Source organism: Aspergillus viridinutans, assembly GCF_018404265.1.
Source record: "Aspergillus viridinutans IFM 47045 DNA, scaffold_4, whole genome shotgun sequence".
Lineage (NCBI taxonomy): Eukaryota > Fungi > Ascomycota > Eurotiomycetes > Eurotiales > Aspergillaceae > Aspergillus > Aspergillus viridinutans.
The window spans coordinates 528161-552196 of NW_025091220.1; the positions used below are offsets into that span (position 1 = coordinate 528161).

Here is a 24036-nt window from a genome sequence, read left to right on the forward strand (position 1 = left end):
CATAACCATAACCACATACTTTTCAATCTGGCAGATGTAGAGTCTTCATGGAACCAAGGCATATGGTTTAAGTCCCTAAATTGTGTTTTTGAGCAGAGAATTGTTGGTCTCTGTCGTATATACCCATGGCACAGGGGCTCGGGCGATGATTCAAAAATGTTATATATAGGCACCCCACTTTCGGTCTCAAGTCAGGACGACCCAAACTGTGTGACTGTCTATCCTTGGTAAGGCCAAGGCCTGAACATCGTACCTAGGGTATGATTTGCCGATGAGGAGCTTCAAGAGATATTACTATGGATGATCGTCGTATGTTGGGAAGAATTCGACTGTCGTTCTGGAAGCTTGATAATCTAGATCATCATCTCAATTCAGAAAACATATCTTGTACGCGTACCAACTAACTACAAAGACATAGTCTCTCTTGGGATTCAACGAATTGATGCGCTTGTGACGATGATAATAAAGGCAACGCCATGTAATGCAGCCCCTGACTGATGTTATTCCATGCTTGTCATGTAAATAATGTAAGTGTATGTGTTTTCTCCTGAGACGTTTTCTGGCTTGGCACTCTGAATGGTACGTTCAGTGTGGATCAAGAGCCAAGACTCTCTGAAATCTGCTTACGTATGAAACAGCATACACACTGAAAACGCGTTGAATACAACCTAAGCATCGCTCAGCGTGGAGAATGCCCAGACTGACTGTTTCCCGTAAGTCCACTCTGCTATTCCGCCCCTCGTTTCATCTAGTGATCGTCAGGGCGTCGAGATGAATGGTTGAAAAATCTCATGGGTTGTGTTTGGGACCCATCGAGGTATCATCTAGCTTGTTAGGTTCCCTCCAACTACCTAGGAAGCCTATTCCCTCTCCCTCCTCGACGCCCGCCATCATCACATCTGGCTAGATATCCAGTCGCTTTCTTGGAGTCGCGATGCTTGATCATCGCTGCTCTTCTTGATTTGTGGCACTTTCAACTCTTTGATCTCTTTCATTGTTTTTGTTTATTTTCTTGACTTCATCTTCCTTCAATTTTCCAACTACCCCGTCATTCATTGGACCTTCACAGGAAGTAGTATCACTATCCAACTAAGCCTGGCCTGCTGCGCTCCTTTCACTACTCTTCATACTCACAGGATCGCCATTCCTTTTTAAACTTCTGTAATTCTTCCTTCCCCCTCCTTTTGTTATATCCCCTCAAGTATTTTCTTTCTTTTACTCTTAGGGTACTTCTTGCAGTTTTATGCGCGACTCATCTAACCATCTTCGATTTCAACAGAGAACCCTCTCCAATGCGAAAAGTTGCATTCACGAACGATTACAGTGACTCCGGATAGATGAATTGAATGGACTATATTCCGCTGTACAGAGAGGATAACTGCTTATCTCAAATTCCAACGCCTTGAAGCCCTTTTCCCGCAACCATGGCCTCCCGGCCGCAGTTTGCTGAAACCCGCTCCCAATCTTACGATACCCTCCGGAGCCCCTCGCCGCGCATTGAACATTTTGACGGCGAAGTTCCTCCTGCGCTCTCCCCTCTTGATGCGTTCGCTGCTCAGGGTCGACTCCTGGCCCGGCAATTGGAAGAATCGAAACGGGGAGAAAGGCGCATGAGCAGATTGCCCCCTTCCAGCGTCGCACGATCTTTGTCACAGGGTCGACCAGGCTACTTTCGGGCCCCATCATCCGGCGATTCTTACTACTCTCAAGGTGCAAGAGGCGGGGAACTTGCGAGACGTCCTACTCAGAAGAACAATCCGGAGCTTGAGGAGCCAAAGTTTCGTCCACAGTCCGAGCACCCTCGCATTAGCGCTGTTTCGTACCTTGCCAGCGAGGATGGCTTCGGACAGGATGACGAAGATGCCACACCGACTGAAGGACCTACGCCGCTCCCTATGGAACCAGACACCTTTGATGTCCCGCGTGCTGAATCTCCTGACGAAGATATGTCTATGAGCAGTGCACCGGAGGCGCCCCCACGGTTCTATGCCTCCAGTCCCTCCAGTCCTGCTAGCCCTGTCTTCTCTGTTGGCCTTGCTATCGCTGCGCCCTCTCGCAATTCATCGACCGATTCCGCTTCTCGACTCAATGTCCCACGAGGCCTGGCACCGCCTTCTTCTCCACTGTCAAGGCCATCTACCGGTTCCAGAGCCACTCAGCCGGAAAGTTCCGATGACGATTATAGCAGTTCGAACGCAGGGTCGACGTTTTCAAAACCGCGCAAGCTATCGTCCTGCAGTGCCATGTCGCTGCCGTTCTCGCCAATGTCAGCCAATCCCCGCTCACATCCTCGGTCCCCGTCCTTGAGCTCGGAGACATCAAATACTACGGGCTATCTTCCCCGCCCGTCGTTCAACTTCTCGCGTCCCTTGAGTAGGTCCAGCACGAGCCTTTCTGCGCCAGTCACCATTGGTGGTATGGATCAGTCGAGTCAATCGGGTACGATGCATCGCGAGCATAAACCCAGTCCTATTATTGTGCCTTTGCCATCGGACCTAGCCAACCATTCGCAGGAGGAGCCGTCATCCGCAGTGTCTTCGTATATCTACACGAAGTATTCACTTCCTCGGGGTCGCAAGGTCTCCAGAGACTCGGTTGTGTTCTCCGGCCTGCACACTCCAAACTTTGAGTGGAAAGAGCCACTATTCGAAAGCCCACCTCCTGCCGGTACGGAGGCGCGTCTGAGGCCCACTCGGACCCCATCTCCGCCGCCCTCACGGCACGAATCAGTGTACTCGCAGTCTGTATATTCGCAAAAGGCGCATTCGATGTGCGGTACTCCAACAATAGCCGGACTAAATCCTTCGGCGAACGGACCCGGCCTGCGCTCTCGGGAGGCTGAGGCCACGTCTGAGCCCGAGGTTGACCGGGTAGAGCCTCCATCTTCTGAGAAACAGAAGGCGGTGGCACCTCCACCAGAATCGACAACCTCGAACAAAGAGGATAAGGAGGATACGACTTCTTCTGCAGACTCCGCCTCCACGATTCGACCGCAGACGGGCAGGGCAGCTTCATCATCTGGTATGATCACCGCAGATGAACATGTGGCAAAGGGGATTGAATGCCACGAGAAAGGATCTCTAAACGAATCTACATATCATCTACGGATTGCCGCCAAGCAGAATCATCCCACTGGAATGCTTCTCTATGCCCTCGCATGCCGCCATGGCTGGGGTATCCGACCAAACCAACGAGAAGGCGTGCAGTGGCTCCGCAAAGCCGTTGATTGCGTGGGACTGGAGCTGATGGACGATTCGAATGGCACTGTACCTCAGCGAGCAAAGGAGATGCAAAAAGCCTATCGTGCGCAGTTTGCCCTCAGTATCTACGAGCTTGGCGTGAGCCATCTGAACGGGTGGGGTATCGAGCAGGACAAATCTCTAGCTTTGCGCTGCTTCGAGATTGCAGGTCAGTGGGGCGATGCGGACGCGCTGGCCGAGGCTGGGTTTTGCTACGCGGAAGGTATCGGCTGCAAGAAGGACATGAAGAAAGCGGCCAAGTTCTATCGCCAGGCAGAAGCGAAGGGGATTAGCATGGTTGGGAACAGCTGGTAAGCCAGGATCGGACACCAGATAGATCTGTCGATGATACTAATGCGCACTTGCAGGATCTACAAGGACAAGTACAAGTCCGATGACGAATCCGCGCCTCGTTCGCGTGGCCGAGGCCGACAGGGCGGAACACCTGAAAAGAACGCCCGCAGCAAGTCCCGAACTCGCAGTCTTTTCCATCGCAAAAAGACTCTAGCAGCTGAAGCTTGAACATTATGCAGTTATCGTTGCCCACCATTTGTCAGGAAACAGAAAAGCCTTCGCTGTCGTTCCTTGAGCATTTTCTCTATATCTTCTTCTTTCCCTCCCTCGTTCTACTTCTGTTCCTTTTTACGCTTTGTCCCATCTGACTATTACAGCTCAGCAACAAGGTGTACTGCCACCTCGCTGAGTTGAAGCCTGTTCTTGCATTCGTGTGAATGCATCGTCTAGAGCTGATGCTCGTGATGCTTTTCACTTTGTTCATTTTCACCTTTTGTCACTTCATCAACTTCTTCTTCCATTCTCCTGTTCATTATTGAGGTCCGAGCAGGACTTGCCGGCTGCCTCAGTCGACTCTGGCCTGGGTGCTGCGAAGTCTGTCATGGACCATTTGGGCTGCTTTGTGAGCTTTGCCTCTGACTCTTGGATACCCATAATTTCTAATCACTGTGTGATGCTGTCCCCTTCCATCACCTTTTCCCAATTTATTTTGTCTTTCTTTCCAACAATTCGTGCCTTTCCCTTTCTTTATTTTTCCCTTCTTCACCTTTTCCTCTTCTTCTCTCAGCTGGCGATGTATATTCTGGCAAAGTTTATACCTGACGATCCTCATGATACTCAAACTTAATTGAATGTTTTTCTGTACAGGAGGCCTTGGTGGCCCAGTTCTGGAACGCTCTGTGACATTTCCAACAGCGTAGCTATGTGCTTTATATCTGCTAACAGTCGTCTACTAAGCTATAGTATAAGCGCAGGATAGGCTGGTAGAATTGTGAAAAGACCTTTTCCCTCCTAATATGGTTACACAGCAGCTCTTATTGGCAATTTTGCCCTCATACTCATTGACGGTCATATCCGAGTCACTGGATAAAAGTGGACTGCTAGAATGCTGACGACAGAGACCTGCAGATGATTGGCGTCTTTCGTATGACCCGAAATTCCCATCAGCAGGGGAATCCTAGGTTGACCGTTTATGTAGATCATCGTCTCAGGTGTGGCTAATGCAATTATTTTTATCTTTAGTTTGTAACAAACCTTTAGGAATATGGCGCCATAAAGTCCTAAATCCACTCGATGGATGATAACTCTCTAACATGAAACTGATGATCTGAGGTAATCAGTTGGTCTTCCATTTGCGACTGTCGATCGATCCCAGGTCTCGGAGCCTTTGTCGTCGAATCAGCACCGCCTCTGAGATGACTTGATGGTTGCTCAGAATCCGAAAACCATGAAAATCTTAATTGGCGAGTTTGAAGCTCGTCCGAAGTTACTAACCAGGGAAGATGACTCGTATTCAGCCTGGCGCGCGGAGGAATCGCCTAAAACAGCCATTCCGCCTGTAACCCCAGGTCACGCATCCCGGCTCTCTTAGTCTGTGCACTTTGTTAGCGGTTGGCTTGTTCGCCCTTTGCGCCCCCCGCGAACATACCCAAAATAAGCAACATTTTTTCTTGTGGTTGCTTTTGTCTTGGCTGCTCTTGTTGGCCCCGTTGCCTCCATCATTCTTATTCATTTCATGTTTTCCAACCCACTTGGTCTCACTTCTCCTCTCTACGCCGGCCTTCCAGTCCAATCAATTCCTGAGACTTTCTCTCCCTAGCTAAGATCGACCATGGGGAAATTGGACTTTCTTTACGAGAGGTAGGATTGGACCCTCCCATCCACACTATCCGGGCCTTGCGTCCAGGGTACGGCGATGGCTGGACTAGTACCTCTCTAGTCCCTGCCACCTTACAGCAGTACAAGTCGCCCCTCGTTTGGACTCAGGACTGTCAATCGCATCCAATCCAATCAAATTCCGACTGTTATGTTGCGAAAAAACCCAGGATTATGCTTCCTGGGAAAGAGTCTGCAAATAAGCCACCCTCGACGCCCTTCAGCCTCGGCTGGATTGGGAACATGCCTCGCAAAGCTAACGCAAATCGTGATGCACCAGCCATAAACTGCTGTTCATCAGCCTGATCGTGGCCATGGCTCTGTCTCATGCTCGCTTCTCCCTCATCCGCCGAGGTCCTCTCATTTAATCTACGAGGTATCCCGTAATTGTCCTCGCCGTGCTCCTTATCTGGTACCCATCTCTCTCTTCTAGTCTCTAGCACCTTGTGTCCTGGCGTGAAAACCCCAGTCACTTAGCTCCCCCCCCCCTTTTCTCCACAAGATCCAAAGTTAAGCAGTCGGGAAGGGGGAATGTTTCTGTACAAGTCTCCGGACATTGGTCAGAATTCATCTCCGTCAGGTAGAAAGATCCGCGGTGCTTGAATCTGGTTGCTTTGTATTTTTCTACATGTGACGGAACCTCGCCCCTCCTTGGGAGTAGATATAGCACTTGACGGGTCCCTAGGGACTGGCTGGTCCGTCGTCTAGATTCTGGACTTTGACCATTCGTCCTTAGTACTTTTTTCGCTTCCCCCTTCGGTGAACGAACTAAAATAGGTAGTTTTCTCTCTTGGAGGCAATTTTTTTTTTTTTTGACCCCGTCTTTTTTCTGTGTCCCTATTATCTCCAATAAATTTCAACGGCCTTGCTTTGTTCTTGATGCATGACTCGGTATATCATTGACTATAACGTTGTTCTGATTCTGAATTGATGCTAATCATCTGAACAGGGTGTGCACTGTTAGACGTCTGAATCTTCGACCACTTCTATATACTGACGCACCGGGGATAGACCGTTTGTGTCACACGCCATCCCGGTCATACGTCAGAGCGTCGGACAGGCTACAGAAAGCACAGTAGCGATCCGAAATGGCCAGCGGTAAGCCAGAAGTCTCCGAGGTTGGGTTTGTGGAAGGCTCGTTGCCCAAACCGAGCTTTGGGAGACGTGTGCTCAACCACTACAAGCGGTGGTGGTGGGTTCATCTCATCGTGATCATTGTGGTCGTCCTGGTGGTGACACTTCCCTTGTATGTTCTCGTCTGCGTGATACATTAGAAAGAAAAAAGGGCTCGGAGCTGACAAGACAATAGAGTGTATGTTGGCTATCCGAACATCGCACAAGGCGATATCAATGATTCCACTTTGGAGGTCAAGGAGATGATCATCTCCGATCCCACGCCGAATTCATTCTCCTTGAACCAGACACAGGTCATCGGCTCCCACAGCATATTCCATCCTACGATCTATGCCTTTGATGCTGCTGTCAGCTTGCTGGGGGCTGCGTCGTTCGCAACCGTAAGGGTTCCCCAGGTCAAGGCCAATGACGGTACTGTGGTTCATATCAGCCAGTCCCTGGACCTGAGCGATGTGGGTGCCTTTGGAGGATTTGCGACGGCGGTCATGCAGAATGAGGAGATCAAATTGAACATCTATGGCAAGCCCGACCTGAAGCAGGCTGGCCTGCCTAAAATCGGTGTGACGTACAACAAGACAGTTACTATGAAGGGTAAGTGATCGGGGCTCGGTCAAACCCCTAGGGTCGGACAAAGCTGATTGTGCAAACTCTAGCTCTCAACAAGCTCGACGGTTTCGCCATCACGGAAATGCATGTCTTGACCGGTAAATCGTCGAATGGCGCCAATTTTGGTGGAACCGTGTACATCCCCAACCCATCGCCGATGACAATCAGCATGGTACGTTGCGTTCTTTATTTCAATGTAGCGTCGACTGATTGACGTAGGGCAATGTCACCCTCGACCTCTCCGTCGAAGGAACCTCCATTGGTACCTCATATTTGAACGACCTGAAGCTGGTTCCGGGAAACAACACCCTGCCCATGACATCCGCCGTCGACTTGACGGCAATCGGACCATTCTTCACGAAGTACCCCAACGGTATCCCTGTGGCGATTTCAGGAAGCTCGACAAACTCGAGCGTCTACAACGGCCAAGCCATCTCGTACTTTAGCGAGGCCCTGGCATCGAATACACTTAATGTGACCTTGGACCTTGCTAAGTTGCTGACCTAATCGATTGGTGACGTTGTCAAGAGGCATCCTTACCGCTGGATATATATACCACTGAGCTTTTCTTTTCACTTCTTGCCTTACCGGGCCACATGTACAATCCAGTGTTGATACATATATGCTAATGTTATGACGAGTGGATGGATCTATTCCATTTATTGCTGCACATCTTCTTCTTGACTCGTTATGTTGACCATGCGGTAGTGATCGCCGACAGTGACGGACGCAAATACATACCTTATGATACCTTATCTTCTCGTGCTGCTCCATGACCTATCATCGCTTCGAAGGTTGACTCCGAGATTTGTAGCCAGCTTTGAACCAATCAAGCGAGAACCGTAAGTGCAAAGGAGACAGGGCGTTTTGAACACGACCTCGCAATCTGGATGGCGGATATTAAAAAGACCAGTCCGTTGGAGTAATATGCTTGAACTAATCTCCAAAGAGAAACAGTTTCATGGAAACGCACTTGGTTGCGGATGATCCCGGGTTGTGCCTGAGGCGATAAGGCGTCTACTGGAAACGCGAATAATTCAACCACGGGCACGACCTTTACCCACCTTAAATAGATCGGGAGACGTATCATCCCTCCGCATCATTTGGGCACTTCGGGTTGAGAGATCCGAGAATCAACCATGCGCCGATCTTATCAGTAATGCCAATGCAATGGATTCTCCGATGTTTCTCCAAATCGCCAACCAACACTTATCGCTGATGGATGATAACGACTCTCTCTTGGCAAGGAGCCAATTATTAACAGATTGGAGCGCTGTTTTATCCTGGTTCCTGCATCGAGTTAGGTTCCGGGCTTCCTTTTGCAGATAAATACCTTATGCCAAGCAGAATTGGAGTCAAGGTTCACTTGGTTCCTCGAAATGACTCCAATTGATATGGATTCTCATTACGAGATCACAGCGGTACTGCGACGATACCTCCTTATCAGGGTAATCGTGAGTGAGTCTTGGACAGTGTCTCGGTTCCTGGTTTACCGTGCGGTCCACGGTTGAATGTTGAGGAGGGTGCCTATTTAAGGATGGATGTCCTACGATGCGTTGCTGGTACGGTTGCCTGGCGTGTACAGCGACTTCAATCCATCGAAGCAGAGCAGTTTGTCTCGTCACATCGCAAAAATGACCAAACTCAGCTTCAAGACTATCACACTCGCGGCTTTGGTAGCCGTTGGGAGTGCCTCTCCGGTTCTCTATCCCCGAGCAACCGACTCAAACAGTAAATACGTCTTCACCAACTCGCATGGCTTGAACTTCACCCAGATGAACACGACGCTCCCTAATGTCACCATCCTCGCAACCGGCGGCACCATCGCCGGCTCCAGCGCCGACAACACCGCCACAACAGGCTACAAGTCCGGCGCGATCGGCATCCAGAAGCTCATGGACGCCGTCCCCGAGATGCTAAACGTTGCCAACGTCGCCGGCATCCAAGTCGCCAACGTCGGCAGCCCCGACGTGACGTCTTCCCTTCTGCTCCGCATGGCCAAGACCCTCAACGAGGTCGTCTGCGACGACCCCACCATGAGCGGCGCCGTCATCACCCACGGCACCGACACGCTCGAGGAGACGGCCTTCTTCCTCGACGCCACAGTCAACTGCGGCAAGCCCATCGTCGTCGTCGGCGCCATGCGGCCCGCAACCGCCATCTCCGCCGACGGCCCCTTCAACCTCCTCCAGGCCGTGACCGTCGCCGCGCACCCCACCGCACGCAACCGCGGCGCACTGGTCGTCCTGAACGACCGCATCGTCTCCGCCTTCTACGCCTCCAAGACAAACGCCAACACCATGGACACCTTCAAGGCCGTCGAGATGGGGAACCTCGGCGCCGTCGTCTCCAACAAGCCGTACTTCTTCTACCCGCCCGTCATGCCCACCGGTAGGACCATCTTCGACGTGCGCAACGTCGCCTCCATCCCACGGGTCGACATCCTCTACTCGTACCAGGATATGCACAACGATACGCTCTACGACGCCGTCGACAACGGCGCAAAGGGCATCGTCGTAAGTCCTTGTCCCTTTCCCCACCTTCCCCGAATCAAATGCTAAAAAATGTATCCAGATCGCCGGCTCCGGCGCAGGAAGCGTCTCAACTACCTTCTCTGCCGCCATCGACGACATCACCTCCACCCACTGCCGCCTCCCTATCGTCCTAAGCTCCCGCACAGGCAACGGCGAAGTCCCCCTCACGGACAGCACAACCACAATCGAGAGCGGCTTCCTGAACCCGCAGAAAGCGCGCATCCTGCTCGGTCTGCTGCTTACCGAGAACAAGGGGTTCAAGGAGATCAAGGAGGCGTTTGCGAAGAATGGGGTTGCCTGATTGTGTCCCTTTCTTTCTTTCTTTCGAGTGGCATTTGTGGTTTCCATAGACAGGATTTTGATGGCTTATAGAAATAATATAAGTTAATGTAATGGCACTTGTCCCGCTGCTGTTATAGCCTCGTCGATTTAATAATACCCTAGATGATTATATCACTTACCCCTGTTATTGACAAAAGGTGACGTCCAATCAGACTTTGGAATCAGTGTTTCTCCATTATATTAGAGGTGGTGTAGTTCATCACGCCATAGCTGGGCGGATATCCTCATTGTACGGTCTATCTACACCGTATCTCGACGGACTACATCAGCCGCCCGGGCCCTGTTAGTCATACCTTTGGAGTACTAGGAGTACGTACTCTGTACTGCTGCAGTAGTGATCAGGGTCAGGATCGGATCTATCTGCTGCCGACGAATGATAAGGCTTCGAGAGACGAATGAGATGGAGTGGCGTATCGCGTGGACGATCGACGCACGGTTGAAGTCTGATCGTCTACTTTTGTTATCGGCTAATAACCCACCTATTGACAGGGATTGTTGACGGTATAAGTAGGAAGCGATATCAACTTAATAATTTCACATCGGAATGAACTTCAAAACTCGCTACTTAGAGATACAAAACAGACGATGCCTCCCGTTTTCCCGTTCCGCCGTTTTTCGATTCCTCGCTGATGTTGCACAAACAAACGTCCAAACCGCCTTTGACTGAGTTGGATATCCCAGATCACATATCATGCAAGGTCTTATACCCCGTCTCAATCAGGCTGCGGGGCCCCCTTGCATCACCTCCGATGTGCCAATAAAATAGACCCCCCAGTTTGGTCTTGGTCGCAAATTTGGCCTTTTGTTGCACCGTCTCCGGGGTGTCGTATGTGACAAACCCGCCATCGCCGCCAACGCACCAGGCAGCGCCGAACTTTTCATCATAATACTCTTTCGCGCCCGGCCGCGGTAGGTCGCAATAGTCGAAGACACCATCCTCCCCGCCGCAACCACTGTAACGCTGACCGATGTGATTACTGCCTAGGAAAGAGCGACCGTACGCTGGGATCCCAAGTAGAATCTTCTTGGGGTTGACGCCTTGTGCGATTACGTACGCAATGGCCGACTGACACGAGGTCGCCCCTGTTGGGTCTCGAGATGGGCTATACAGCTGCGACTGGTGTCCTGTTTCACTGGTCCACGGTCCGGAGAAATCATACGCCATGATGTTGATCAGGTCGACATAGTTCTGCGCCTTGCACAGATCTATATTTTGCAGGGCCCATTCACCAGCTGGAAGGCATGTGGCCAGCACATAGCGTGGTGAGGGTAGAACTTCACGCAACCGGGCAAGAAGACGGACATAGTCTGAACCCTCGGCGGGGCTTGAAGGGTGCTCCCAATCGACTGCGGAGCGTCAGCATCATCCTGAACGGCTTTGAACATATGGTGCTACATACTGTCAATTCCATCGAGTCCAAACTCGTCTACCAGTTCCTTCGCGGTCCGTACAAAGGTCTCCAGGCGGGTTTGACTCCGCGCTACTGTGGCAAAATTTTCGCTCCCCTTGCCTCCTCCTCCGACTGAGAGGATGACCTTCATCTTCGAGTATTGTGCTTTGAGTTGTGTGAATGCCCGGAGGCAGCCATTGGTGCCGTCGACGGGCATCTGAGAGTCGGCCCATTCATCGCTCAACTGCACAAACAACTTGTCAGTGGGGTAAGACAATAAAAGGTGGAAAGAAGAGAGAAAAGTAATAAAGGACAGAAGAAGAAATATCAAGTCCGGGTTGGGGATTCACATAAACTGTGCCGTCTTCTTTGACCCTAAAAGAAAGCAAGACATGATGGTTAACATTTGTATCTACCTAGATCAGGCGATTAATCGCTTCGGCTGTGTGTATGACTAGTACCAAGCAAATGCATAGAAGATATGAGATATGAATCCCAATCTCAAGGACGACGGAGGCTGTTTTCGATAGATCCTCCAATTCGCATAGTAGGCTGCGTTCATGAAGAACGGGACTTCGTACGAGCTGCTGAAATTGTTGGACCGTTGTGCCGCCTTACGACGCCAGTGGGGGAAGATGGATCCTGAGAACATAATGCGACGAAACTCGGCAGGGTTGCCGCCGGATCTGTAGATATTCTCACAGATCGACGAAGACGCTGAAGAGGATTTACGGGAATAGAGAAAACCATTCGAAGTGAGGTTGAATATATGCAACTGAGGGAGTAAGAAGCAGCTGCCAAAAGTGTTGACAGTGTCACGTGTGGGAAGTCCTTTCTGGGGTCTGACCTTGCATAACTCCATCAGAGAGTCATGTTACTCCTACACTACACTACAATTACGTTGACCAAAAGTGCTAGTTAATGGACGACAGGAACGGAGAAACCCCTCGATGCAGCGGCCGAAAAGGCAACCAATGGCCAACGCTCCTCCATGGCAAGCATCCGAAATCGCTTGCTTGATCCGTCGAGGTTTATTTGGGGCTAGATCCAAAGAGCTTTGACTGTCAGCGAGCTACTGCGAAGCATGATACATCATACAGACATCCACGCTGCGGAATAGGTAGACGGCAATATGGCGACCCTCCACCTCCACACTTGGCCGCCATATTGATTTTGGTTTCAGTGGCCGATTCAATCTCCTTAAGTCGCAAGCATTACTTTCACAGGAGACGCAAAATACATGCGTCAATGCGGCGAGAGCTTGCAGACAAGGCTTAGGACACTGAGTTGATCCATCGAATCAGCATACTCAGACAACAGGGAAATCCTCTTCGTGACCTGGTCCAGTAGGGTCCAAACGCCCCGGATGATCATGTCTAGCCCCGCCTTTTTAGACTCAGGTCCAATGGCTCCTTGTGCGATCAAAGCTTAGTGGGGGATTATCATTAGGTATCCTGAAAGCTTCGTCAATTTCTGCTGGATTCGGCTTCACAGAGCTGGGATGACTCGTTTTGGCTTCTCCCGGTGTGAACCTGACCACACGTATTGCATTATTATTCTACTGGTGGCAATATCCATTGCGGCATTGCCTAGAGAATGAGGCCCAGCTGGCCTCATTTTAAACCCTGGTGATCATTTCGCTCCCAGTACTGTGAATGTGAGCTGGGTAGGGGAAGACTGTACATCATGCTCATGTAGGTCCGCAATATCTTCACAGGTACACCTCTATGACTTTTGGCCTAATTTCGAGGAACTGGGAAAGGTAACTGAGAATCAGACCATGTGAAAGATGTTAATTTGTTCCGTGGCCCTTGGCTCCCACAAGCCTCCTCATATTTGCTTTTCCCTCATTCTGGCTAGTCGGGTACGATACAAGCCTCAAACTAGTAATTTGATCCCCGGATGAGTGACAGACTATTAGCATAATCATAAGCCATCCTTGTTATCGAACATAAACAGATCTCGGAGCCCAGCGAGTGAACTTGTACCGAAAGAGAGGCCATGCATGATATTCTCAAGGTGCCATGCAAGGAAGAAGAGATGGAGGAGGAGATTTGACAGAGTGTTCTGTGGGGGTTCACTCCGTTGTAATCGGTACTTATGTTAGGCTTGGTAGCAGGCAGCCAGGCGACACCATAGGTACTCATTCGGGGCCAGAGTTTTAGAAATCAACCACAATCAGCCCCGACATTTCCAACCGTCTCCACAGTGAAGAGAAGAGCCAAAATGATTGAATGAACTTGGAGCTAGATAGAGAACAAAGAATCTACATGTCTCAAGCGACTGAGGTTGGGACGTGAGAAGGTTCTTCTCATGAGACCGACCAATGGATAGCAACCGCTGAGATAGAACCATATTGTATTTCTGGCCGGACATAGCACAGACCTTTTGGTAACAACTGCCCCTTGCGCCCTATATATGCGCCTTTTAGCTATCCATAATGACTTCGCACTTTGAAATTGCCAAAATCGACCATATGCAGGGGGAATTCTCTTCCGCGGGACAATGTGGGTTATTCATTGGCTCCCTAGTCCAGAGAACGGGCAAAAGTCAATGGTGTCTTTGTTTCACAGAGAAAACCACGAGACTACCCCAGACATTGTTACATTCTTGATGCATCAGCACAAGAATGAAAAGACTTGCGTTTCATTCATGTCGTCCCGGATTACTAACTAGTTACCGAGTCTGCTCCAATGTTAGTAATACTGTTTGCCACCGCCTACTATATTCGTACTAGTGTATATATGCCCCAGGCATAGAATTAGCAGTGATATGACTATCCTTTAGTTATTTTACCTCTACAACTACTGAATTCTACCACTCTTCTCCATACGGTCATTTTGACTAGCACCGCAGGACTTAACATCAAGTTGACTATCAAGACTGGGCAGTCACAATAGGAGCAGCATTTTGTTGAACGCATACCGTGGCCAACGAGCCTGGTGAAAGCCGCTGGTCACTCTCTTCAAATTCGTATTTTGCGAGCTATAAACCACCATGACAGCAGATGTCAAATCAGCTGCGGCACGGATCCTATCCACCGATAGCTCTCGAGATCCGAGCTACAACAACTTTTCCTTCACTCCCTTCCTCCGCCAAAGCTTCGGTTTTGGACTCGCGAGCGACGTACCCGTCTGCAAAGCCTACAGTGAAGGGCATTGCCCCTTAGGACCAGCCTGCCCAGATCGGCATCCTACACCCTCGCGGGTAACAACGTCAACCACAACAGCGTCCGGGCTGGCGCCTTCTACAACCCATGGCTCCCTAGTCTGCAAACACTTCCTCAAGGGGCTCTGCAAGAAAGGTCTCAAGTGCGAATATCTTCATGAATACAACCTCCGCCGCATGCCGGAATGCCAGTCCTTCTCGCGATCAGGCTACTGCCCCAACGGCGATGATTGTTTATACCAGCACGTGCGGGAACAAGCGCGATTGCCGCCCTGTGAGAACTACGATCAGGGCTTCTGCGAGCTGGGCCCCTTGTGCTCCAAGCGACATGTTCGGCGACGACTTTGCAAATACTACTTAGCGGGATTCTGTCCGGAGGGTAAAGCGTGCCCCGATGCTCATCCGCGCTGGTCGGAGAATCTCCCCAAACCTACCATGAGAGTTGAAAAGACCGAGGAGGAATTGGAACTGGAAAGGGCTCTCATCCGAGAGGAGCAGGAGAGAGAGAAGGAAAGGGAACGTGAGTGGAGGAGCGAGCGTGGCCGTGGAGGTGGCTTCATGCGCGGCCGATATCGAGGACGTGGACGGGGGTAGAATAAGGTAGTCTGTATCCGGCATGAGGGTTACTTACGGCTCTTATGGAAGTTGGCTGGTTTCGCATACTTTAGAACCTTTTGCAGCTCGTTACGATACCCAATTTGAAGTTATAAAATGCGTTAATGACGTATGTGCTCACGGTCTCAATGTGCTAGAGTTTCTGAAAGATTGTGATGCCCCTCTTCTGCCCTGATGTGGTAGGTTGATACCACCACAACCATTAGGAATATAGCGTTCGTTTTCACACGGCTGACTTCTCTGAGTAGGAACGAAGGAGATCAAAAGTTTAATGTATGACATCATGACTAGCCGGAATGATGGCTAATTGCAACGTTCTCTTATGTCTTTCAGCTTGTCATCAGCCCCATAATCAGCATTTGATAAAGTATTATTAAGGAATCATTCAGCAATGCGCTCCACTGCTCGAAGATTCCAAAGAATCAAGCAATTATTAAGATGCCCGCAGCAAATCTTTGTCAGAAATGCGTAAGAATCATCTAAGGGGGCACCATGTCTAGGGGCAGTTTCTGATTGGCTTTTGGACTAAATGGTGGGCCATGGATTGACAAGACTGGATTGCCGAATGGGGGCAATGGACGAATCAGCGTGCCCTTCTTTTCAAGGACTGGGATTCTGTAATTGATTACGGATGCAGAAGGGAAGCATAGCATAATCCAGAATTGCCCAAATTCCGCTGAGGGGCACTAGTACTGGAGAGTAGAGGAGTCGAGAGCTTCCTCCATTCGCATATATATAAAGCCTCTGCAAAGGTTCTATGTGATTTTTCAACAGACAAGTCTCTACTTCTACAAACCTGTACTATTGTCCTGTTCGTTTCGACAATCAAATCAGTCACAATGGCTCCCAAGGTCGCTATCGTCTTTGTATGTGATTCTCCTTGACCTTTGACACTTATGCGCTTGCTAATCGGCCAACTCCGCAGTACTCCATGTACGGCCACATCTTGAAGCTGGCCGAAGCCGAGAAGAAGGGTATTGAGTCGGCGGGTGGTCAGGTCGACATCTTCCAGTAGGTGTTTGATCTTCGGGGTTCACTCTAGTCATGCGGCGATTGACCAGTATCCGTTTCCAGGATCGCTGAGACCCTTTCCGAGGACGTCCTCGCCAAGATGCACGCTCCTCCCAAGTCGTCTTACCCCGTTATCGAAGTCGACACTCTGAAGGACTACGACGCCGTCCTTTTCGGTATCCCCACTCGCTACGGTAACTTCCCCGCTCAGTGGAAGACCTTCTGGGACAAGACCGGTGGCATCTGGGCCTCTGGTGGCTACTGGGGCAAGTACGCCGGCCTCTTCGTTTCCACCGGTACCCTCGGTGGTGGCCAGGAGTCGACTGCCATTGCCGCCATGAGCACCCTTGCCCACCACGGCTTTATCTACGTTCCTCTTGGCTACAAGACCGTCTTCCCTCAGCTCGCCAACCTGGAGGAGATCCACGGTGGTAGCGCTTGGGGTGCTGGTACTTTTGCTGTAGGTTTTCTCTCGTTCGTGTCGATCAAGCGAGGCTTGTTACTGACTGTTGTCATCCAGGGTGCCGACGGCTCCCGCCAGCCCACTGAGCTGGAGCTCTCGATCGCCGAGGCCCAGGGTAAGGCCTTCTACGAGGCCGTCGCCAAGGTCAACTTCGCGTGACTACATGGTGGCGAGGAAGTGAAGCCTGCAGCGGCTGCACAGCAAGCCAAGACTGAGGCGACTCCCAAACCTGCGCAGAGTGGACAGGGCAATGGACAAGGCACACAAGGGGCGACGAAAGAGAAGAGCAAGGAGGGACCTTGTGGTCTTCCCAAGTGCACTATCTTGTAGTTGATTCCAATATATATACCCCTTTATTCTTTTGTCATGGTGTCTTGTGCTTCTCTGTTGCAAATGGCGTCATTGGATTGGGAGGACAATATTACGATATATGTATGTATGTAGTTAAAGATATCCATATGTACGCATTAATGGATTTACGCAGAGCAACTCCGGGATCTTGATATTAGAATGTAGGGGATCAGTGGACAAGCTTGTCTGAAGCTTGTCCAGTTACTTGTATAGAATTGTAATGCAGATAGTACCACAACACATCTTCCCGCAAGACCTGAAGAATGAAGGAAAAAACAAAAAGAACATTTAAGAAGAAGAGCAACAGGCGAGAAGAGTAATAATCATGGAGTATTAGCGAAGGTGGCTACCTCCAGATAGCATATGTAACCCCAATACCATAATTACCTCAAAATGTTGACTTGCAATGTGGCTGCAGTGTAACGGACCGGTAACGCCGTGACGGGCGATGACGATAGAGCTCCGCTGCCTTTGCCCGCCTTTGAATAATCACCTCCACTGGAGCTCTCACACCTCACACCTTACACCTAACAACTTACTTGCTATCTACTGCCTCGCTCAATCGTCTCCGTCGAGCGAAAACAGCCAACAACAACAACCTGATTCTTCGCAGTCTTCCCGGTATGAGCTTATGAGATCACACTACTCCCACCAACCATCCAATACGCCGACCGACTTCTCTTCCAAACATGGCGGCTGCGCGGCCGATCATCCTCAGATTCGAGAGCCGCAACGGCCAGTTTCGCCTCAGTGTCAGCCCGCAAGAGCTGTTTCCTTCACTACAGGAGAAGGTATGTCTACCGTCATTGGTGACCATCATAGCATAGAGTTCACAGTTGCTGACTCTCTATATTTGTCAGATCCTAGAAAGCCTCCCCAAAGATGTTGAACCTTCCTCGCTCGTGCTGTCCAACAAACCCATCGGCACTGGCGGTCAAGAAAGACAGTTGAAAGATCTCGCTGGGGTCTCGATTGAGCGGGTCGGTTTGAAGTGAGTATTCGGCAGTGATGTACTTGGCTTTGGCTGACAGCTGTTGGCTCAAAGACACGGGGACAAACTCTTCATTGGCTACCAGGATAAGCAGGTATCGCAGGCTGCTCCGGCCCACAAGCATGCCACAGCAGATGTATCACGGCGTCTAAATGGAGCACCCGTGCCAGAAACCGAGACTGTCACATTTCAATTTCCCACCTCCCCACCCGCGACGATCAAGAATCCCTGGGAAGTTGTGCAACAATCGCCACTGGACGATATGCTGGACAAGAAGGACGGGAAAATTTATCGTCCTCGTGATATGAAGATGTGTAAACACGGCCCCAAAGGCATGTGTGACTACTGCATGCCCCTCGAGCCCTACGACCCCAAGTACCTCGCGGAGAAGAAGATCAAGCACTTATCGTTTCACTCATACATGCGGAAGGTTAATGCAACAACCAACAAAGCCGAGCTGAAGAGCTCGTTCATGCCACCTCTCAATGAGCCTTACTACCGAGTACGGCGCGATTGTCCCTCTGGTCATCCGCCGTGGCCTGAAGGGATCTGTACCAAGTGCCAGCCGAGTGCGATCAGTCTACAGCCCCAGGAGTTCCGCATGGTCGACCACGTGGAGTTTGCTTCGCCCGACCTGATTAACTCATTGCTTGACTTCTGGCGGAAATCGGGCGCTCAGAGGTTGGGTTTCCTGTACGGCACGTACGAAGAATATACCGAGGTACCCCTGGGTATCAAGGCGGTGGTGCAGGCAATCTATGAACCACCGCAGGTGGATGAAATAGACGGGATAACGCTCCACGAGTGGCCGAACGAGAAGGAGGTGGATGAAGTAGCTCGTCAATGTGGACTTGAGAAAGTCGGCGTCATCTTCACGGATTTGCTCGATGCGGGGCGCGGAGATGGCTCGGTGGTATGCAAGCGACACATCGACTCGTACTACCTATCGTCACTCGAAATTGCCTTCGCATCCCGGATGCAGGCAAAACATCCTAAAGTGACAAAGTGGAGTCGAACCGGTCGTTTTGGCTCTAACTTCGTGACTTGCGTGCTCAGCGGCGACGAAGAGGGTGCCATCTCTGTCAGCTCGTATCAGGCCTCTATCTCCGCTGTTGAGATGGTGAGGGCGGATATTGTTGAACCATCCGCCGAGCCCTCCGTCATGCTGGTGCAGTCGGAAGACGACGATACGGAGAACAAGTCGCGGTACATCCCCGAGGTTTTCTACCGGAAGATCAACGAGTACGGCGTGAGTGCTCAGCAAAACGCCAAGCCCAGCTTTCCTGTCGATTACCTACTAGTCACCCTGACTCATGGTTTCCCTACCGAGGCGTCGCCTATGTTTTCTGCGAGCACTTTTCCCATTGAGAACCGGGAAGTCATCGGCGAGAGCCAGGAGCTTCGCCATGTTGCGAAGAAACTGGTATCGCACGGTGATCCAGACAAGGCAATTCGGGAAGTGTCGGATTTCCATCTTCTGTGCTTCCTGCATTCGCTATCCATGTTCAGCAAGGTAAGTGGCGCGGTATCAGAACACTCAATCAGCTTGAGCCTGGCTTCACAAGCCCTCTGCCACTGTTCCTAACGTATGAACTTGCAGGAGGAAGAAGCACTGCTGTGCCGTGTCGCGACGTCCCATGATCCCACAGAGGGGCTGCAGCTGCTAAACACCCCCGGCTGGGCGACCCTGGTTACTGTTCTTCAGGAAAGTGGTGAGCGCCCCCCTAAGCGCCCCTGGCTAAACCCGGCCGATCCTCCACGCCCATTGTCCCAACAAGGGAAGCGTCATCTTTCCTCAAGACCTGAATCTCCCAAGTCAGAGAGTGAACAGCTTGCTAAGAGGTTCAAGGGAGCTAGCCTAGAGTGACCGCTCGATAGCTCGATAATTCCTCCGCCGCCACCCTGGATCTGAATCCCTGCTTTCTGGCCAATGGTGGCCCCAAGAAACAGCCTTTGGCTCATGTCCCGCGGCGAGGAGAATATCAATACAACATCCTTGCCTGCAACTGCCCTCTTCCTCGTTTCCCAACCGACAACCTGGTTTTCAACCATTGCCGCCTTCTCGACTCTCCGTCCCAAACCCTCTGTCAGCCCACGCGTATATGACTCCACCAAGCATTTCTCGCACCTTCAGCATGTGAAGACGAAGCTACATCTATAGCCTTGTGCGTCATCGTTCGTGACATCCTGCTCACATCTCGGGACTTATTGGTTAAGAAGGCTTGGTTTTCTTAGCCTCTGGTGAAGACAAAATGGTGTCTCATTCTCGGGAGTCAAGTTCTAGATAGAGGTTCAACCAATATATTGCATCTTCACATTTGAGAACCTATTTGCTCTCCTGCAGAGGTAGAACAAGACTAGAGCTGCGAATCGTCTTTGCTTTACTTGTGTCGGTCAACAGCACAATGCTTTAACATCATTACTATATGCGAGTAATACGCAGAAAGAAAAGTTTGATGAGAGAGCCGCATTCCAAGCATAAGCAGCCAAAATGTGGCCGAGGACGTCTAACTAAAATCGATGCTGGGATACATAAGACAGGGGAATATCAACATATAGACAACCAATTGTGACTTTGTGAAATCAAAAAGTGAACCGCCACATTCTTTTCCCAAATACATAATCATCCCAAACCATAAATTTCATGTGATCATCAAGCATTCGCGGGTGAAGAGGGTCGTTCGTGTGCATAGAAAGAGGATGGGAAATCAGAGACGTCGATAGAATCCAGAGGTCGAGAGGATAAGGATTCCAACGCTTGCATGAGCTAGACAATATTTCATTATTCGGGGTGAAGAAAACAAGGGGTCGAGACAGTGGCATCGAAAAGGGGGTGAAGGGGGGATATTAGCATACTGCAATAGCGCAATACACTTTCTGTACAATGGTAACGAGGCCGGTAAGCACTCCAACCACTCCGTCCAGGATGTTCGTTCATGTGAAATCAACGTTTTGTTGTCTTTCTTGCCGAGCTCGAGCTCTTTCCGCTCGTCTTCGCCGGCGGTTATTTGCATAGTCGCCACTGGCATCGGTGCCGGTAAATGTGCCCGGAGACGCGATGCTCCCGTAGGGCAAGCTGGAGGGTACATGAGGGGGTGGCGGAGAAACGGGACTCAGAGAGGGCGGGACAAATGACGGGGGAGGAGCAGCTCCCGAAGGAGCAGCAGAACCGGCCGCAGCCGCGGCCGCCTGCTGTTCACGTTGGATTTGTTCCTGCTGCTGACGCTCGAGTTCCTCCACCCGGCGCCATCGATCGTAGCTACCTTCGTTTCCCGATAAAGAGCTCGCGCTTCCGGCACGGCGACGTGAGTTTCTTCTCTCCCTTCGTCGTGCTTCACGGCTGGCGGCGGCTTCTTCCTCGGTCAGTCTCCTCAGAGTGACGTGCCTGCCGTCATTGTGCATCTTCACTTTGACAGACACAGGTGGAGATTCCACATGATCGTCCCGCTGTCTACTAGTACTGCGCTGACGACGATGGCTGGACGAGGCATCCATGGCCGCCGCTCCCGCTGCCAGCCCAGTGGCCACCTCGGGCAGCTCATGTCGAGACTGGACGGGAGTTGGCATCTCTGAGATTGGCTCTTGATGAATTGGCGGGGCAGGAGGGACATCGGGATGTGGCACGTCCACGGGTCCAGGTGTCGCGGGGCCGGCAGATATAGCGGACGCGCCGTGCGGGTGCCCACGGGGTGGGCGTGTCATGTCAGTCGATGAAAGATCGGTAGCGGTGTAGGAATCGGCCCTTCTGTGCTTTCGTGGGTAGAAGCCGTCTCCTGTATATCGCCGCTTACTGTTTGCTCGAGCGATTCTTTCCTCTTCTATATCATGACGGCGCATCTCCTCCACGCGGCGTTGCTCGTCACCTCTCTTGCGACGTTTAAAGAGACCCCGGAGAGCTGCGAAAGCTCCAGCACCGAACAAGGCGTTACGAACTCCATGAGAGGGCTCTGGTTCTGGCTCTGTTAAATATGTCGTATTGTAATAATAAGAGGATCCCGGGCTTTGTGGTCTACTGGGGGGCCTGCTGGGCGGTCTGCTTGGTGGCCGATTGAGAGGAGTCTGATAGCTTGGTTCTGGCCGTCGTCCGTCCTCCAACCTGCTCATCGTCGCTTCTGTCATACTATCAGTTCGTGTATGCGCCCGACTATAGCGACCGGATTCCGTATCACTATCTCGATCGCGCCTTCTGTCGAAGAATCGTTTGACGAGAAGCGCACCACCACCGATAGCTCCTAGTTTGAGAAGCTTGCTCCCCCAGCCACCACGACGTGACTCCTCATCGGAGTATTTGTCTTCCGAATAAGATATGTGGGAGTCTTCGTGACGTTCTTTCGGTCGTGAACGGCGTCGAAAAATCTCAGCCAGACCCGCTCCTGCCGCACCTGCCGCGGCCATGCGGCCAAAGCTGCTATGACGTCGGTCTTCGACGCCTGAAGGTCCTGAAACGTAGCTGTGCCGAGCGTCATATTCACTTCCTGCGTGATATCCCTCAGAATCGTACAGGTACGAGAGAACGAAGAATGTTGCCAGAAGTGCGAAAGCAGCTATTGAGTATAGTATGAACAAGGATTTCGGGGAGCCGTAAAGGGTGAGACCCAGGGGGATCTGCACTAGACCTAAGATCGCAAGAGCACGACCAAGCCACCGATGGATCTTGGGCACATTAGTTTAATGGTGTCGAGGTATGAAGAGACAATGGCTTTGTTCGCCGCAACTCACAACTAGCTTCAGCGGAACATGGTATCTCTTCCGCTTACTCTCAATTTTGTGCACGAGATACCCCCATAATACCTGAAAAATAACCATGACGTAGATCGCTAGCCCTATGCCATGATGAGGGTTCGTCAGACTTCTCTCAGGCCCGACGGCAAACCACCCGAGGACAAAGACGACAGTGCTCAATAAGAGTGTCAGGACCTGGCACCAGACATGTAGCTTGAAAGCCCAGAAAGGATTCCATCGCGAATAATATCGTATGATCAGGACCGATATGGGAACTAAACCGAGGAACACGATTGTTGCAATGACGCCATGAGCGATTATCAACGTGCGGTACTGGGGCATATCTCGGAACCGGTTCCCCATGCCTGGAATGTATGTCAGAAAAAGCTTGACCTTCACACGATCATGCGACTTGACCCACCGTTGTATTGCATAGTCTCAAAGTTCACACCCATCAAGTTCGGTAGAAGAAACGTATCACGACCCGAGTCCCATGTTCCATCTCCGACATGCAATGTATTGGAGGCATACGTGCTGCTCCCCGGAGGCGTGAGGTCTGAATTTGACGACATGACTTCCGTACGCACACCCTCGCGACAGCGACCTGCGAGACAAGGGAATGCCGGAACCACCAAGGAGATCTATTTAGATCCCCCACTCCAGGGAATGCACCATGCGCTTAAAGGAAACCAAATAGAAGCGTGATGGACGATCGGCTGTGCCTGTCAATTAGCTCACTAGATGCAAAAATGGAAGACGTGTGAACTTCTGAACTGTCGAGGATGGAATCTTTACTTCTGTATAGTCGTGAGGCTGGCGGTGAGGAGGATCGAAGCGGGGACAAGACGATTGAACGAAAAGGCTGGAAAAGAATACCAAATATGGTGTCAGACAAAACATCAAAAAGGAAAATATGAAAGATAAAGCGTCTTACCAGAACCGGCTCGAATGAAGCAATACTGACAATAATAATAATTGGCCTCTGGAAGGGAGCAGATGGCTGGATGCTGGGGCGGCTGAAGGAGCGTCACAACTGTTTGCCGTTTTGGGTTTAGTGTGCCAACTCATATCCAGAGCAACCAACCGCTGACTCAGCGACTGCTCCCTACACCGCCTGCTGCTTATGGATGCATCGTGTGCCTAAGGTATCTTATGATTATTCTTATCAGCTGGACCCACGGGTGGGTTGGCGGTGGTTCTCAGTCCCTTGATCCTCATTGTCCTCTGATCTTTTCGCATATCAACGTCATTCTATTTCTTCCTTTCTATGATTCGTTTCAAGGCAAGACTAACAGTAGAG

General features: G+C 50.9%; 8 protein-coding genes across 8 annotated transcripts; 6 read left to right on the forward strand and 2 right to left on the reverse strand.

Moving 5' to 3' along the window:
• Positions 1–1424: 1424 nt before the first annotated feature.
• On the forward strand, positions 1425–3761 carry Aspvir_006200 (tetratricopeptide repeat protein; the record flags this gene model as incomplete). Its single annotated transcript, XM_043269406.1, has 2 exons — positions 1425–3550; positions 3608–3761. 2 exons carry the CDS (start codon positions 1425–1427, stop codon positions 3759–3761), a joined length of 2280 nt encoding a protein of 759 aa, XP_043125341.1.
• A 2735-nt stretch (positions 3762–6496) lies between these two features.
• Aspvir_006201 (uncharacterized protein) lies at positions 6497–7655 on the forward strand (the record flags this gene model as incomplete). Its single annotated transcript, XM_043269407.1, has 4 exons — positions 6497–6654; positions 6718–7133; positions 7196–7320; positions 7368–7655. The coding sequence occupies 4 exons, from the start codon at positions 6497–6499 to the stop codon at positions 7653–7655; spliced, it is 987 nt and encodes a 328-aa protein (XP_043125342.1).
• A 1127-nt stretch (positions 7656–8782) lies between these two features.
• Aspvir_006202 (asparaginase ahrA) lies at positions 8783–9983 on the forward strand (the record flags this gene model as incomplete). The annotated part of the gene is made up of 2 exons (XM_043269408.1): positions 8783–9664; positions 9723–9983. 2 exons carry the CDS (start codon positions 8783–8785, stop codon positions 9981–9983), a joined length of 1143 nt encoding a protein of 380 aa, XP_043125343.1.
• A 723-nt stretch (positions 9984–10706) lies between these two features.
• Aspvir_006203 (glycoside hydrolase family 18 protein) lies at positions 10707–11632 on the reverse strand (the record flags this gene model as incomplete). The annotated part of the gene is made up of 2 exons (XM_043269409.1): positions 10707–11371; positions 11425–11632. 2 exons carry the CDS (start codon positions 11630–11632, stop codon positions 10707–10709), a joined length of 873 nt encoding a protein of 290 aa, XP_043125344.1.
• Positions 11633–14412: 2780 nt separating this feature from the next.
• Positions 14413–15177, forward strand: yth1 (cleavage polyadenylation factor RNA-binding subunit YTH1; the record flags this gene model as incomplete). The annotated part of the gene is made up of 1 exon (XM_043269410.1): positions 14413–15177. The coding sequence occupies one exon, from the start codon at positions 14413–14415 to the stop codon at positions 15175–15177; it is 765 nt and encodes a 254-aa protein (XP_043125345.1).
• Positions 15178–16037: 860 nt separating this feature from the next.
• Positions 16038–16831, forward strand: pst2 (putative NADH-quinone oxidoreductase Pst2; the record flags this gene model as incomplete). The annotated part of the gene is made up of 4 exons (XM_043269411.1): positions 16038–16064; positions 16124–16209; positions 16273–16669; positions 16730–16831. 4 exons carry the CDS (start codon positions 16038–16040, stop codon positions 16829–16831), a joined length of 612 nt encoding a protein of 203 aa, XP_043125346.1.
• Positions 16832–17712: 881 nt separating this feature from the next.
• On the forward strand, positions 17713–19881 carry npl4 (nuclear protein localization protein 4; the record flags this gene model as incomplete). The annotated part of the gene is made up of 4 exons (XM_043269412.1): positions 17713–17814; positions 17884–18014; positions 18069–19527; positions 19615–19881. The coding sequence occupies 4 exons, from the start codon at positions 17713–17715 to the stop codon at positions 19879–19881; spliced, it is 1959 nt and encodes a 652-aa protein (XP_043125347.1).
• Positions 19882–20948: 1067 nt separating this feature from the next.
• Positions 20949–23308, reverse strand: Aspvir_006207 (uncharacterized protein; the record flags this gene model as incomplete). Its single annotated transcript, XM_043269413.1, has 3 exons — positions 20949–22667; positions 22734–23101; positions 23158–23308. The coding sequence occupies 3 exons, from the start codon at positions 23306–23308 to the stop codon at positions 20949–20951; spliced, it is 2238 nt and encodes a 745-aa protein (XP_043125348.1).
• Positions 23309–24036: the final 728 nt, after the last annotated feature.